Genomic DNA, 15,600 nt, shown 5'->3' with positions numbered 1-15,600 from the left:
TTACATGTTATTTCAAGCATGAGGACAGAATTCTGTGACCACCTCAATTTTTTTAGCTATGAGCCTGGTGTAATCACACTGATAAAGGCTTATTTTGATGTCGTTTCAGTGCTAGAAAATGTGATGCATATTTAATCAAGATCCTCAAACACAATGAAGTACAAAAAAATACTTGTAAGGAGAATAAATTAACTTCATCTAAGTCTTTTAACCTAATTATGGCATTCATAGAAAATATTTTAAATAGTCTTATTTCTCCAGCTTTATTTTCCACTTTCTGTTGTACTGCCTCTAAGTTATTGGGAAAATAAGCAGATAATATAGCATTGGTGTGACCATTCAAAACTGGTGGAAAAGGTCAATGCCAAATCATCTTTTCCATCATAAATACCATGAAGCTATGATACCTAAATTACAAAATAGGTGTTTCTGACCTCTGTCCAAGTGAAATGAAAGAGTTAAAAAAAAATTTGGTTGTTTAGTCCTTCTGAGTTAGCTACTCAGTCTAATAAAGCTAGTTTTATCTTCTGCATGAAACACTGGCCATTCAAAAAGAACCTCAGACTTGCACTAAAACTTTCCTGCTCATTGCCCAGTGACTATCTCCATAATTTCATTAAAAGATACATCTGCCTGGGTACTCAAGATAAGAAATTTAGGAGCTGCAAACGAAGGAAGCCATAACGTCTTCAAAAGACAAACTGTCTTCCCTGACCAATCAGCCATGAACATCCTCATAGTCGTGAATCATGGAAAGTATTCAGTGTATCCTGTGAGTGATCCAAGGTATATGGATCAAACTGAATCATAGGTAAGACCAATAGGACTACCATCATTATCAGAATTTTCTATGTTGCTTTATGTTTGGGTTTGGTTTTCAGGGGTTTTGGTTGGTTGGACAAGGCTGGGTGCTAGGTTGGACTGGATGATCTTGGAGGTCTCTTCCAACCTGGTTGATTCTATGATTTTATGATCATTTTAGATTTTTTCAGATCGAAAGAACTTGGGGTTTTCTTGCTAGAAGTTCATGACTTCTACTGTGCTGGTTTGAACCTAGCTAGGATTTTAGTGAGACGAATTAGATTATAAGCTGTGAAAAAGAAACAATGGTGATGTCTACTTCACTTACAGACTTGATGAGATGTATAAAACCAAGAACACAAACATAAATAAGAGTGGCTCTCTAGCTTTGGGCTTCACTTCTCTCTATCCTGCTGTCTGTGTGACTAATCTGCCTGCTTCCTAACCCCCTTGGCCACTTCTCCAAACTCATCTTGAATGTAAGGCAAAGCCTGGAATAAGGTAGAGGGGTGGAAAGGAGGTGGAAGGGTGGTTGGGAGCCCCTCCTGGGGACTCTGGTTTCTAGGAGAGGTGCTGTATGTCTGTATTACCCTTTTAACTTGTATATTTCTGTCTGTAGTTGTATATATTGTAAATATCTGCTTGTATATTGTGCTAAGCTGTAAATATAGCTTCATTTTTTCATGTCCAGTTGCTGAGTCTAGTCTGGGTGATTTTGTTAAGTGTGGGGGGGAGGGGCAGGTAACACCCAAACCATCACATCTACTGAAGCAGCAACCACTTTACATTTACAGTAGCTGTGTCTGTAGGCAAACAAGCAAGTGCAAGAACTTCTACTTCGAAATTTGCATCCCAGAAGTATAAAGGGAAATAAAAGTAGTTAACAGAACTGGGTAATACTGCTCTTAAAATTACAATATAGATATCCAATGTCAGGCAAATAACATTCTTATTAAATGCAACATACTGTTGTTTCTGAGAAGTTGTCCAGAGCTTTTAAGCCTGTGATATTGTACACTGTTGAAAAGTCAAAAAGGAACTTATTTTTCATAAAAGAAGTAATTTCTAGAAGGTTCTTCTGCAACAGTTAGCAAATATATTAATAACAGAAGATATTTTACTGTGTTTGAAGTCAAGGTGCACTTATGAAACTGGAAGAAAGTATTAGTATTTTCAATCACAAGAGTAGTGGACTGACGGTTAACTTTCAGGCAAATCACTCACACCACCACAATTTTTCACATCTATACACATCTGGTTACAATACCTTAATTATATGCTCTGTCACCATAGCTACAGAAAACCCAAGTTCAGTGTTATGATCTTAAAGCTGCTACTTTGAGGGTTGTCAATCAAAGCATTTTCCAGCGTGACCTTTTTCAAACCGGACGTATAAAATAACCACACTTTATCACAGTATCATCAGGGTTGGAAGAGACCTCACAGATCATCAAGTCCAACCCTTTACCACAGAGCTCAAGGCTAGACCATGGCACCAAGTGCCATGTCCAACCTTGCCTTGAACAGCCCCAGGGACAGCGACTCCACCACCTCCCTGGGCAGCCCATTCCAGTGTCCAATGACTCTCTCAGTGAAGAACTTTCTCCTCACCTCCAGCCTAAATCTCCCCTGGCGCAGCCTGAGGCTGTGTCCTCTTGTTCTGGCGCTGGCCACCTGAGAGAAGAGAGCAACCTCCTCCTGGCCACAACCACCCCTCAGGTAGTTGTAGACAGCAATAAGGTCACCCCTGAGCCTCCTCTTCTCCAGGCTAACCAATCCCAGCTCCCTCAGCCTCTCCTCGTAGGGCTGTGCTCAAGGCCTCTCACCAGCCTCGTCGCCCTTCTCTGGACACGCTCAAGCATCTCAACGTCCCTTCTAAACTGGGGGGCCCAGAACTGAACACAGTACTCAAAGTGTGGTCTAACCAGTGCAGAGTACAGGGGCAGAATGACCTCCCTGCTCCTGCTGACCACACCATTCTTGATGCAGGCCAGGATGCCACTGGCTCTCTTGGCCACCTATCAAAGCTTCAGTAAATAAATTCCAGGAGTTTTCCCTTCAAATGCTGCATTTACTCAATAGCAGTTCGTTACTCCAGCCACACAGGCAAGACTACTACTTTAATTGTAGTTTTTACTTATTAACTCAGAAATACAAGTATTGCACAAAACGTTGTTAATGTGTTTTAATCTGTGTTATGGTCTAGTTTGAAAGCTAACCTCTGAGTGCAGGACACAGATGTATCCAATTTCATTCACAGCAACAACATTAATACCAGCAGGCTTAGGATATGCCAAGCCCAAGCAATGACCTTTCTATTAACTGCTTGCTATATTTAGAGTGATAATACTTTATAATATTATCCTTTTCATGAATTTCATAATAGGGAGGATATAATTTCAAGCATTTCCTATTTCATTTGATGCTAGATTTTCACTTCATGCTCTTTATCACTGCAGTAGGCCAACCTTCTATAACTCACTATCTGTTGATTTATCCTGAATGATGTGAAATGATCTTCTCCTTCTCCTCAAAAATGACATAAGTAGAAGACACTACGTCGTATCACATACCAAAGGAGTTTATCTGAAGTCTCCAACTGAATCTTTCATCTTTGCCACTACAGTTTTTCTTAGTGGAGGGAGAGGCATTCCCTTCTTTATTGGAAAGTGCTGCACAGGCATTATTGGTCATGGTCTCTGCCCAAAAACTTTAAATCAAATTGAAGACATTCCAGCCTTGCAGTGCATATGAAGAAGAAATAATTCAGTTCACAGGAAAATGTTGATAAGAAGCAAAGTAGAAAGGAGAAATTTAACAGGCTACTCCTATTCTGCATGTTAATGAGGTTCACTGTAGTTGAAATAACTGGACTTTGTGAGCTTTATATCTAAATGCATCACACTGTTCCATTCCAGTCAGAAACAGCAGGGCAGTGATTATCTAAAGTCAAATTATTCTTCATCGAACTAGACAAGACAGACAATATTACTTATGTTGCTGCACTAAAGCACAACCACCACTGAGAATGCTATGAATGCTCTTAAAGTGAGTGACAAGCTAAATCAATTTTCTGCCAAAGAGGACTGCAGGCACTTTCACAGCCTGCCTTCTTTTCATCTGTGGCACTTCAGTTTGCTGTAATATACACATACATGCTGAAGAAAAGATAGGTCCACAGATTATTTTATACATTCGATTTGTATCTCTATTTTTAGCATATACATTCAGATCATCCTGCCCACTCAATTTTTCTGCATGCAGAAAAACTAAATAAATTCCCCAAGTTTTATCCATCTAAAGTGGTCTTAGAAGTGGTAAACAATGTTAACCAGACATCTAAGAATGGAATATTCTTCCATACTTGTTGCACATATCTCTTTGGAAGAGACATATTTCAAAACAGGGTTTTCTATGAGTACTTAGGTAAGAAATATCTGTTCTTTTATCCTGGATGGGAAAGAAAAGTAATTTTATATTTATATTCTGACCACTACTGCACAAAAAAAGGGAAAATAATGGTAAGGAGATGGGGTAGAAGGGCATATAGAAAAAAATAACAGTAGGTTACAGGTACAGTGATATTTCATTTGGAATATTCAGTCTATCAAAGACCCAGCCAAGAAGAGGGAACAGGTAGCACTCATTATACTAAATTCATGAGAGCTTCCTCAAAATGAACCTGACTGCAGAAAAAAAAAAGACCTAAGGAATACTCTTATGCTGTTGTGAAGGAGAAACAGTATCACAAACAGAAGGATTAAGCATTCGTTGATATCCTGTCAAAAATGATGGCAAGAAAAAATGATCTTGAGCTCTCTTATCCTGGGAACGCAAATACTGACAGCCACGTAGATGTAAACTTCTAGAACTTCAGTCTCTCCTTCCTGTCCTGAGAATTTCACATTTCAGCTCTAGTCAAACAATAATGGGAACTAAGTGTGCACTTTGGTTAAGTTCTTTCAACAGAGAACATCAGGACAGGCACGTGGATTCCATTCTAATATGGCTTGGTGAGAATAATGCTTATTCTTTCCTAGTAAAGAGGACAGGTTGCTTTTATCTGGCTAGAAAAGTTCATGAACTTCCACATATCCCAATTGTCACTTAAGAACAAGAGCACCTCTGCAGGCTCCTTCAATCCTAACAAGTGATTTTCAAAGCAAACTTGCCTATCACTTCACCAACTGAAGAAAATTATCTTCCATTTCATTGGGGCAGGAAAAAAGCTGAACCTTAAAGGACATCAAATCTGTAACTGAAGCTTAAGAGGGTGCTATGAATAGCAAACTGAGCTAAAACAGAATCAAGGAAAAGCACCTGTTTCACTGAACGGCTTTCCAAAGAGTCCCTTAGATATCTTGTGTCCACACCTTCACCTATATCTGTAAACACATTCATAAACAAGTAAATCCAAACTCTTTCTAGGCTGTAAGACACAGAGAGGCTGCAGCTAACCAGAAAGGCAGGACTTCAATGCAGAACTCTTCTCCCTTGCCCAAAACATGTTTCTTCAGTACTAGTCATATCATAACTAAAGTTGTTTTAAACTGTTGCTCACAAGTGTAATTTGGAAACAAGACTATAAAGAATACTGTGAACTGCATTTGATTTCCTTTTATATTATCCAAGTCTTGCCTAGAACTTGACAGAATTATTCAGGAATGTGCAAGTATTAACTGTGTGGAAGCTAGTTAATCTCCATTTTCTCTTCTCCTACTCTGTTTCTCCATCATTTTAATAAGAGCTCGCTCAGTTTTGTGGGGCTGCATGAACAGATTAGTTATTTTGTTTGTGTCACATTGAAAAGACAAATGCTGAGGTTTGGGACAGTGAATCTCAGATGATTGAGATGAAGCCTTGCTTTGGGATTGCTCGTAGTATGATGGCACTAATAAGAGCAAGAAACACTGACAATACTGGGAAAATTAAGCAAAGCAATTGGAAACTTGCTTCTCTCCAAGAGGCTAGCAGGTTGGGGGTTTTTGAAACTATCATTATTGCTTCTCTAAGCACTGTAGTAAGCATAAATCCCTCATACTTGCTATTTCATTTTGATATAGGGTGTGACACAAATGTAAACAAAGAGCAAAAACTCCAAGTCTTTATAAGAATAAAGAGGAAAAGTGTACAGCCTATATTTTAATGACAAATAAAAACATCTTTCAAAATCTTGCCAATAAACCACAAACCAGGCAAATGACTCAGAAAACAGCTCCCAGAAATACAAATAGCAAGTTATGCCAAAGATGGAAATTGTACTTCTTCCTGTAGATCTGTTAAGGCAAAAGGCTTAGGCCTCTGTTACCTGAATACCTGAAGTACCAGCTATTTCCAACAAACATGCCTTTTGACTCTGCTCAAGAGGGGAGAATTATATATAAGTGCAAATTTGCCAAGTGCACACACAAAGAACATTACTGTAAAGTCAATGGTTTTAACTGAAAAGCACCACCCAGTGAACAGAATGAGTTCTGTGGCTTGCTTTGTTCAGAATGCCCAAGCTTCCCAAACTCAGAAAAACATAACTGCGTTATCTGAATATAAATTATATGTAAACAGAAGCACAAATGATCCAAGATCTCATTTCCTGTTATTGCCCAACTCTCTGCAAAATCCAGACACTCAAAGCAAACAACCACTCACTACAAAAAACAAACCAACTCAGCCCAATCAATCAAAAACAACTACCAAATCTAAACCCAGAAGGCAGAATTTTGGACTTGATTGTGACAGTGTACATACCTTAATATACATACAATTTTTTCAATAGCACATTGGACAATATCCTTGGGAGAGAGACCTAGATCACCAACAGCCACTTCTAACAACTGCTGTATCATGTCCAGAGGTTGACCATCCATACACATAGCTACTGCTTGGTCATGGATTTTTTCTTTCTCTGACCTTGACAAGTCATACAGGTAGCCATACTTCTGTAGTATATCCTGTGAACAGATAATTTTTTAACATGAATCATTCTACTCTATGAACAGGGCTGCATAATTTAGACTCTTCCTTTACAGCAGTATTTAACACATCCTACAAAAAAGAAAAAGATTGATGGAAGTGAAAAAAACAAAGACACAAAACATTAATAAAATATTACTAAAGATTTATGACTATCACTGCTAGTCATGTTAACACTGAAAACAAGAATCTGATCAGCAATCATTACCTGTTTGCTCTTTTTCAAGTAAGTGATGAAACTATGAGTGAGTGTTTCCAGATGAGCAAGAGATTGCTCCAAGTGATTCAGAGTTTTTTCATAAGCAACAGACAGAGTTTCAGCATCTTCCATGTCATTATCAGAAGTTTTTTTCCTTGATTTCTCAGAAAGATGTTTGACTGCCTTAATAGCCTTCTTAGTCACTTCAATCCTGGCTTCAACTGGCAACTGAAAAAGATTGATATTTAATCATTTCTCATCCGTACACTACTGTTCATAGGGCTGTACAGTCAGGTAGTCCCACTGCTCTACAGCACAGCATAAGACTGAATTAAGTATTTCATGAGAAACAACTTTCTTTCTTTTCTTAATTTTAAAAGGATCAGTATTCCATTACTTTTTTTGTGGCCCTTCCTTTTAATGGTATTGAATCTGGCTCATTTTAAACCATATCAAACTTCTTTCTCCTAACAGTATTTATGATTTTTGTAGACTGCCACCTTGTAATCTCTGGGGTTTAGTTTTGCATTATCATAGAATCAACCAGGTTGGAAGAGACCACCAAGATCATCCAGTCCAACCTAGCACCCAGACCTGTCCAGTTATCTAGACCATGGCACTAAGTGCCTCATCCAGTCTTTTCTTCAACACCTCCAGGGGCGGCGACTCCACCACCTCCCTGGGCAGCCCATTCCAATGCCAATCACTCTCTCTGGCAAGAACTTCCTCCTAACATCCAGCCTATACTTCCCCCGGCACAATTTGAGACTGTGTCCCCTTGTTCTATTGCTAGTTGCCTGGGAAAAGAGGCCAACCCCCACCTGGCTACAATCCAGGGATTGTTTTACAACATTAAATCCCAAATGCTGAAAAATAACTTCAAGTTAGTTTTGGCAGGTTTTGATTACTGCTTATAATAAATCCCCAGGACCATGATTATATGCAAAAAACTCCCAAGTGTTTCTTTTCTGGGTTTTAGTTGTTTTTACAACTTTCACATCAACCTATTTAAAACAGAAGTTATACTTCTGAAAGACCTCTACAACTTGCTGTATCTAGCAATTAAACTGAAACAAGGAAACCTGGGAGCTTTTTACCCTTTATACTTCATACATACAATGAATTTTACCCCCACTCCTATACCCATGATGAAAGGGTCATTCCAGTGCATCAGAATGGCATTTAGGATTTCATAATGGAGCTTGAGCAATAACAACTGACTCCCAAATTTCCACAAAACAAGAATATTTTGTAAAGGGAAAAATCCTGTATCCTGTATCTAGACAGTATCTGCAACAAACTTTAATGCTTTTAAGTAAGGAATGTCACAGCTCCAATAAGTCCAGTACAAAGTGGGAAATGTTTTTAAAACTCATGTATATTGGTAGATTGTAACTTCAAGTACAGTTTAAGGGATGCTTGCAACATGCTTTCTAAAGAATGAGTGTCTTCCCCATCTAAACCCACAGCATTAGGTGCTTTTTTTACACCAGGTGTTTTGGTTACTAGAATACTGACAAATACATGCAAGTAATGTTCATGCTGAAACACACAGGAAATAGCCAAGCTTGAAGCTACATCAGACACTGAATAGGAAGAGGCTGAATTACCATGGAAAGAGGAAGATTCAACTGTTACAGCGTTGTACTTAAGGAAGTCAAACTGATGTTTACATCAGGAATTAGATCTACATGGAAAGCTGTGAGAAATGTTTAAAGTTTTACATCTTATGTGCTTGTCCTCTCCACACCCCCATCAAAAAAACCCCCAAAAACCTACACTTAAAGATGCAGGGTTTACTCTTGCTACTTACTGAAGCTATTGCTGCAATGACCTAGCAGGCATTTTTAGTGATAAAGAATGCAGACAGCAAGAGTACAGAAGTGATCATGCCGCTGTACTTGGCACTGGTGAGGCTACACCTTGAATATTGTATGTCACTCACAAGAGGGACATTGAGGTGCTGGAGCATGTCCAGAGAAGGGCAACAAAGATGGCAAGGGGTCTGTAAAACAAGTCTTATAAGGAGTGGCTAAGGGAACTGGGGTTGTTTAGCCTGAAGAAGGCTGAGAGAAGACCTCATTGCTCACTATAATTACCTGAAAGGACACTGTAGTGAAGTGGGATTGGTCTCTTCTCCCTAGTAACAAGAGACAGAATGAAACAAAATGGACTCAAATTGTGACAGAAGAGGTTTAGATTGGACATTAGGAAAAAATTCCTTACTGAAAGGGTGATCAGTCATTGGAGCAGGCTACCCAGAGAGGTTCCTGGGGCCATTAAAAAAAAAGTGTAGACATGGCACTTCAGGACATGGTTTTATGGCCAAGGTGTAGATGTGGCAGTTTAGGATATGGTTTTATGGCCGTGGTGGTGTTAGGTAGATGGTTGAACTTTATGATGTTAGAGCTCTCTCTAACAATTCTAGGGATCTATGATTATTTTAAGACCTAAGAAAACCTGCCAATATTATCAGGGTAAATACAAAGGGTGTCTTACCGTTCAGTTCCAAACACGTTTAGTTTTGTTGTAAGTAGAACTGACTAAGTGTTGTTACTTTGAACAATGTCTCGATACCAGGTCTTAATATAAGCAAGGAAGAGGTGACACCTTTCACATCATGTTGAAACTTAATATCCATTTTGTAAACATGGTAAAAGATGAAAACAGATGGGAATTTTATTTCTCTCCTACTGGACAATCTAATGTTCAAAATGTAATATAGAGAAACATAAAAGGCAAACAATTTAAGTATTCCATTTAACTGTTATATCTAGAAAACAGTGTAACTACACTGCCAGTTTATGTCATCATCATGCCATAAGTACATAGAGAATGAAGCATTTAGAAAAGGCTCTTCCCAAGACTATTTTAATCTTGCATTCATTAATAGCTATTCTCTGTACTTCTACTCAGCTTCAGCATCATACCCAGTCATAAAACCAAACAAAACCAAAACACACCAAAAAACCCTCCAGTAGCTAAGAGGCTAATTCAATCTTTGTCTGCATATGGAGTTCTCTTTTTAAAAAGCTTTTACAGCTTAAAGATAGTTTTAGTTCTGTAGGCTATAACATGTAATAAAAAATGCTAAAAATCTGTTTTCTTTCATTTTCAAACCAAGGAACATCACATGCTATCTCAGCTCAACAGATTTTACTCCTCAGGGTAAGAACTCATCTCAGAAGCCCATTTCTTTCAGAAGATATAAATAACTCTTCACAGAGTATTGTACAAGTAACACTCATTGCACATGAAGATGCTGACCCTACCACTCTTCATATCAGTGATTAACATGTAACTTTGAGATTATGTACACAGTTCCCCTCTTTCTAATGTCTCTCGAAACTTGGGAACACTGAAACAATGAATACTTGAGGTTGGAAGACACCTCTGGTCCAACTCCTATTCTGCTGAAGCAGGGCTACCTACAGCCATTTACCTAAGGCCATGTCCTTAAGGATTTACTGACTCAGAGGAAATAAGCATCAAGTCTTTCAATTAAGAACAGTAAGTTGCAAGAAAAGTTCAGAAGTTGGAAAAGAAGTCAGAAAGGATGGAACAGTAAACAAAAAATTTCAACAGACATAATCTGAATGTGGCTCAGCCTATGGAAGGCTGAAAAGAAGAGCCCTTATGTTGTGGAAATGAATCATCTGTTATTAATTATTAACAATTTTCTGTGTGAATACTAATTATTATTATTAATATTCAGAAATTTGATGAAATTCCCTGAGATTCTTTGGATTTTCAGTCGACAGGAAGTAGTTGCACAGAATTAAATAGTTTAAACAATCAGAACTTGGAAAACAGGAAAAATTCTAACTATGCTTACAGAGCCCTAGCATTAACTCCAGCATATGCACTCATGATGCTTTGGTCCCTGAGTAAGTTTCCTGTACAAAGACACTTCCAAAACTCATAGTCATAGAATCATAGTCATAGAATCAACCAGGTTGGAAGAGACCTCCAAGATCATCCAGTCCAACCTATCACCCAGCCCTAACCAATCAACTAGACCATGGCACTAAGTGCCTCAGCCAGGCTTTTCTCGAAGACCACCACCTCCCTAGGCAGCCCATTCCAATGGCAAATCACTCTCTCTGTGAAGAACTTCTTCCTAATATCCAGCCTATACCTACCCTGGCACAACTTGAGACTGTGTCCCCTTGTTCTATTGCTGGTTGCCTGGGAGAAGAGGCCACCCCCCACCTGGCTACAATGCCCCTTCAGGTAGTTGTAGACAGTAATAAGATCACCCCTGAGCCTCCTCTTCTCCAGGCTAAACAACCCCAGCTCCCTCAACCTCTCCTCATAGGATTTGTGCTCCAGGCCTCTCACCAGCTTTGTTGCCCTTCTCTGGACATGTTCCAGCACCTCAACATCTTTCTTGAATTGAGGGGCCCAGAACTGGACACAGGACTCAAGGTGTGGCCTGACCAGTGCTGAGTACAGGGGAAGAATAACCTCCCTTGTCCTACTGGCCACACTGTTCCTGATGCAGGCCAGGATGCCATTGGCTCTCTTGGCCACCTGGGCACACTGCTGCCTCATCTTCAGTTTACTATCTATCAGTACCCCCAGGTCCCTTTCTGCCTGGCTGCTCTCCAGCCACTCAGTCCCCAGCCTGTAGCGCTGCTTGGGGTTGTTGTGGCCAAAGTGCAGAACCCTGCACTTGGCCTTGTTAAATCTCATCCCATTGGCCTCTGCCCACCCATCCAGCCTGTCCAGGTCCCTCTGCAGGGCTCTCCTACCTTCCAACAGATCAACACCTGCTCCTAGCTTGGTGTCATCTGCAAACTTACTGATGCTGGACTCAATGATAATGATCCCACAGTAAAATACAAAATATTCCAGGCAGAAGGAAGGAGAGAAGAACTGAGTTGCTGCTGCTGTGCTAGTGCAAGCTGCATACACGTGACTGCCATGATTCCCAGTTAATGAGCTGTGAATGGGGTACTGCTCCTGGTGGAGGGTCAGTGCAGAAAGGTGCAGTTTCTAAATCATCCCCCATTAAAGACATCGTTTTGAAAATGCCCATAGGCACTAGCATCAATGTTCTCAACAATGAATTCAAAGCTTTGTGCTTCCTGTGACCTAGCAGGCACACTGAGGGGCAGCATAAGACAGCTGACACATGGTGCTAAGCCCCTAGCCCTCAAGGCTGTGCTGGGGTCAATCCCTTATTGTTTGCTCCTCTGACTCAACTTCCCTGACCCGCAACAGGAGGAGGAGAACAAGGGTTAAACCAGCCCGGCAGGATTTATGCCCTACCAGGACAAGCCCACTTAAGGAAAGCTTCAACTTTGTTTATAGATGACACCATTGTTTCATAATCTTATTTTACTGTATTTTTTTCCTCCTCATCATCATATTGAGCCCATTCCCATTTGTAGTGTACGTTCAACAATAAAACCACAGCAATTAAAAAAGTAATTGTTTTCAGATGTGGGTTTGGTTATTTGGTTTTGTTGTGCTAAGCTTTTTTTTCCAGAGTACTGTTAATTAACAAACATCACAGCAATGACCTACAAGCTCTGAAAGAGCAAAACTCTGCCAATAAAGGAATGAAAAACTCCCTAGATTACCCAAAATACTTCACAGAGATCACACAAAGGGGAATAAGCCGAATAAGCCAGAAATCATCAACATATGATATGATCGTTACTATAATTAAGAACCTATTAAGTCAATGTTATTTAAAAACAAAGAGAGTTGCTGGGAAAAAAGCTGACAGACTCAAAATGCAAAAATATGAGTAGTTTCACTGAGTATTTGGAACCTCTCCCTTTTAAGGAGAAATCTGTTCCATACATGCAACCACCTTACACTTACCTTTACAGAAGTGGACTGAATTATTATTTAGCCAGAAAAACCTGAATAGATATTCAGAATTAAAAGCATTCTGAGCAGAAGTGCCACAAAAGCAGGAACCTTCTCAGTGTTTGCAGCAATGAGCTTCTGTGGTCAAAGGATCAATACTCCAGTCCTTTAATAAGTGAAAAGGGTACTGACAGAGTAAATTACTTCACCTGTTTCATTTACTGCAAACAATTTCTTTGGAGTCCATTCACTTCTCAGCACTCCCAAGAAATCAACTTACACTACCCTATTTGAAGCTTCCTCTCAAAAATCAAAGAACTCCTACATTTCCTGCTAGGAAAATTAGCTGTCTCAGTGACAGTACAGATTATCTTGTAATAGAATCATAGAATCAACCAGTTTGGAAGAGACCTCCAAGATCATCCAGTCCAACCTATCACCCAGCCCAATGGCCATGTATTTTTATAGCCCTTTAAATATATTAAATACCAACAGTTCTACAAAATAAAAAAAACAAGCATTTGTTATAGGAATGGGAATCTGATATACTAACAGTACTTGGCCATAGACCTGAGCTAGGAAGAAAGTGCTGAATTAGTGTTTAAAAGAGCGTTCACATGATCTGTGTACACTCAAAACAGGTTTAAATAGTAACTACTAAGTGCAAGCAAAAAGGCAGCTTTTATGTATGATGTACTTTTCAGATCAAAGTTCCAGAAAAGAGTTTTCAGACTGTACAATGATAATTTTTCATTATACATTTCCACTCAAAAATTGGATGAGGTCCTGAGGCAAAAATAGCTGCAAGATAGTCAAACAGCTGTTTCAATCCCAAATCCAGTGCAGAGGATGCACTAAATCAGCTGATCCAACCATTTCAAACATTTCTAGAGCATCTTTTACGGCCAAAAAGCTAACAGATTCCTGCCACAAAGTTGGTTTGCCACCAACCACAATAACCCAGCTATCAGTATTTCCTTTCTACTCAAGAGAGCAGAGAAATTGTATTAGAATCCCAAACAGAAATAAAAAGTAACACAAACCATGAGTTTCAAAATACATAGAGAGTGAAGACTTCTCTTTGGGTTTGAATGGGAAGGAGAAGGAGACACAAAAACTGCTTCCCCCAACCCTGCCCTACAGGCTTGAAGGGGGAACAACAGGAGGTGCCGTTCTGCATGTGTGCTGACCTGTGTGGAAGCCCACGTTGGAGGTGGGCTGGTGGTTGGGTGGGTTTTCAGACCCAGTGTAAAATGGCAAATGGACACTTTGTCTAGAAAAGCATAAAGAGAGCAAGGGAGAAGGCACAAGGTGATTCCCACCATGAAAGAGTTCCCACCTTGACAGAGCTCCCAACAGGACAGGTTCCTGCCATGACAGAATTCCCATTTTGGACCGTCCTTGCTTTTGGATGGTTCCTCCCCTTTTACACAGCTCTCAGTTTTACAGAGTCCCTGCCTGTGGATGGTTTTCCCCACTTTGCACCATTCTGTGCAAACTTGCAAGCTTGGCAAGTCCTAGGGTCCATTTGAGAGAGAGAGCTGCCGGCAGCACCCCAACCCGGCTACTCTCAGACCATATCACAGCCGATTTGCTGGCTGCCATTCCAGACTGGGGATACCCTAGCAGTTTGGCTCTCCCCTGCCGCTGCTGAGGCAGTGTTGCTTCCATGAATCCCTGTTTTGTGGCAGCTGTCTCTTGAGACATTTCTGAGTTTGGCGGCTTTGCCACTTGCCTTCGGCTTCTGCCATGTGGATCCATGCTATCGGATGCTGCTCGCAGCATCAGAAGGTTGTTGAGCAGCAGAGAAATCCAGCAAGGGATCATGGCCAAATACCCATCTCACCTCTGTGAGTCAGGGCTGCTCTTCCCTTCATTTTCTGCTCAGCCTGATTGATAGTGGGTAAAGCTGTGTTTATAGCTTAGCCTTTTCCATTTCCTGACTTCCTAAGTCTCTAAATTTGTCCGTAACATCTTTTGAATTAAAATCTGTAAATAAACCTAATTTTGTATATAGTTTGAGAGCAGGGTTTTCAGAAAAATACAGTAATTCCATTTCTATAATTCCTGACTTGGCCACATTAATTCCCTGCCTCCACAACATTCCCTTTCCTACACCATTCATCTGGAATAAGTGATAAATAATCTTGAAATGCCCAAGATACATTAATAGCAAGATTTTCCAGTAATAACTAGTGACAATCATATGTGAAGATTGTATTTCCTTTTCATTAGACAACAGTCATCTCCTGGCTACTTCAGTCCAAGGTTAGGTCTGAGACCTGAGATTTCTGGACGCATGCCAGTCTTTCCTGATAAATGTGAAACCCTCAGAACAATTATGTGATAAAAAGCATCAAAACATCTGAACAAGACAACAGAGTTCTTAACAGGGCTTACTAGATTGCTGATGGAACTAGCGATAAAATGTGTTGATCCTGTATAACAGACAGATCAAAGAACTTGGTGCTGACAGAGCTTTTTGTTTTCACAGCATTTCAAGGAATAGTAAATTTTAATTCCACCAAATTCTGCTGTAGATACAAGTATCTGCATACTAGTATCATGGGAACACTAAACAGCACCCAAAGAGGGAACAAAATGAAATATTCTGCACTGAATGCAGTGAATAACCATCTCTGGAAAGTGAGCACAATCCAGAGGAGAGAAGCTAAGGACACACACATACACAAAATGAAACCTCTCTCCTCTTTATCATCTTTTCATTTCAAGTGAAGTTACTGAAGACATCTCAAAATCTCCTAACAAAGGAATATCTAAGAAGCCCCTCTTTTTTTTTCATAAGA

The 15,600-nt window shown here is 39.9% G+C and overlaps 1 protein-coding gene across 4 annotated transcripts in view; it reads right to left on the bottom strand.

Moving 5' to 3' along the window:
- Positions 1-15,600, bottom strand: part of NBAS (NBAS subunit of NRZ tethering complex) — a 168,189-nt gene that overhangs the window by 43,761 nt on the left and 108,828 nt on the right. For all 4 annotated transcript variants that reach the window (XM_064146440.1, XM_064146439.1, XM_064146437.1 and 1 more), the window contains exons 45-46: positions 6,980-7,198; positions 6,547-6,749 (exon numbers count right to left, since the gene is read on the bottom strand). In XM_064146440.1, the coding sequence (XP_064002510.1) occupies positions 6,547-6,749; positions 6,980-7,198 (422 nt within the window). The remainder of the gene's footprint in view (positions 1-6,546; positions 6,750-6,979; positions 7,199-15,600) is intronic.

This window comes from Pogoniulus pusillus, chromosome 7 (assembly GCF_015220805.1).
Source record: "Pogoniulus pusillus isolate bPogPus1 chromosome 7, bPogPus1.pri, whole genome shotgun sequence".
Taxonomy (NCBI): Eukaryota; Metazoa; Chordata; class Aves; order Piciformes; family Lybiidae; genus Pogoniulus; species Pogoniulus pusillus.
This window is presented reverse-complemented; position numbering and strand designations above follow the sequence as displayed.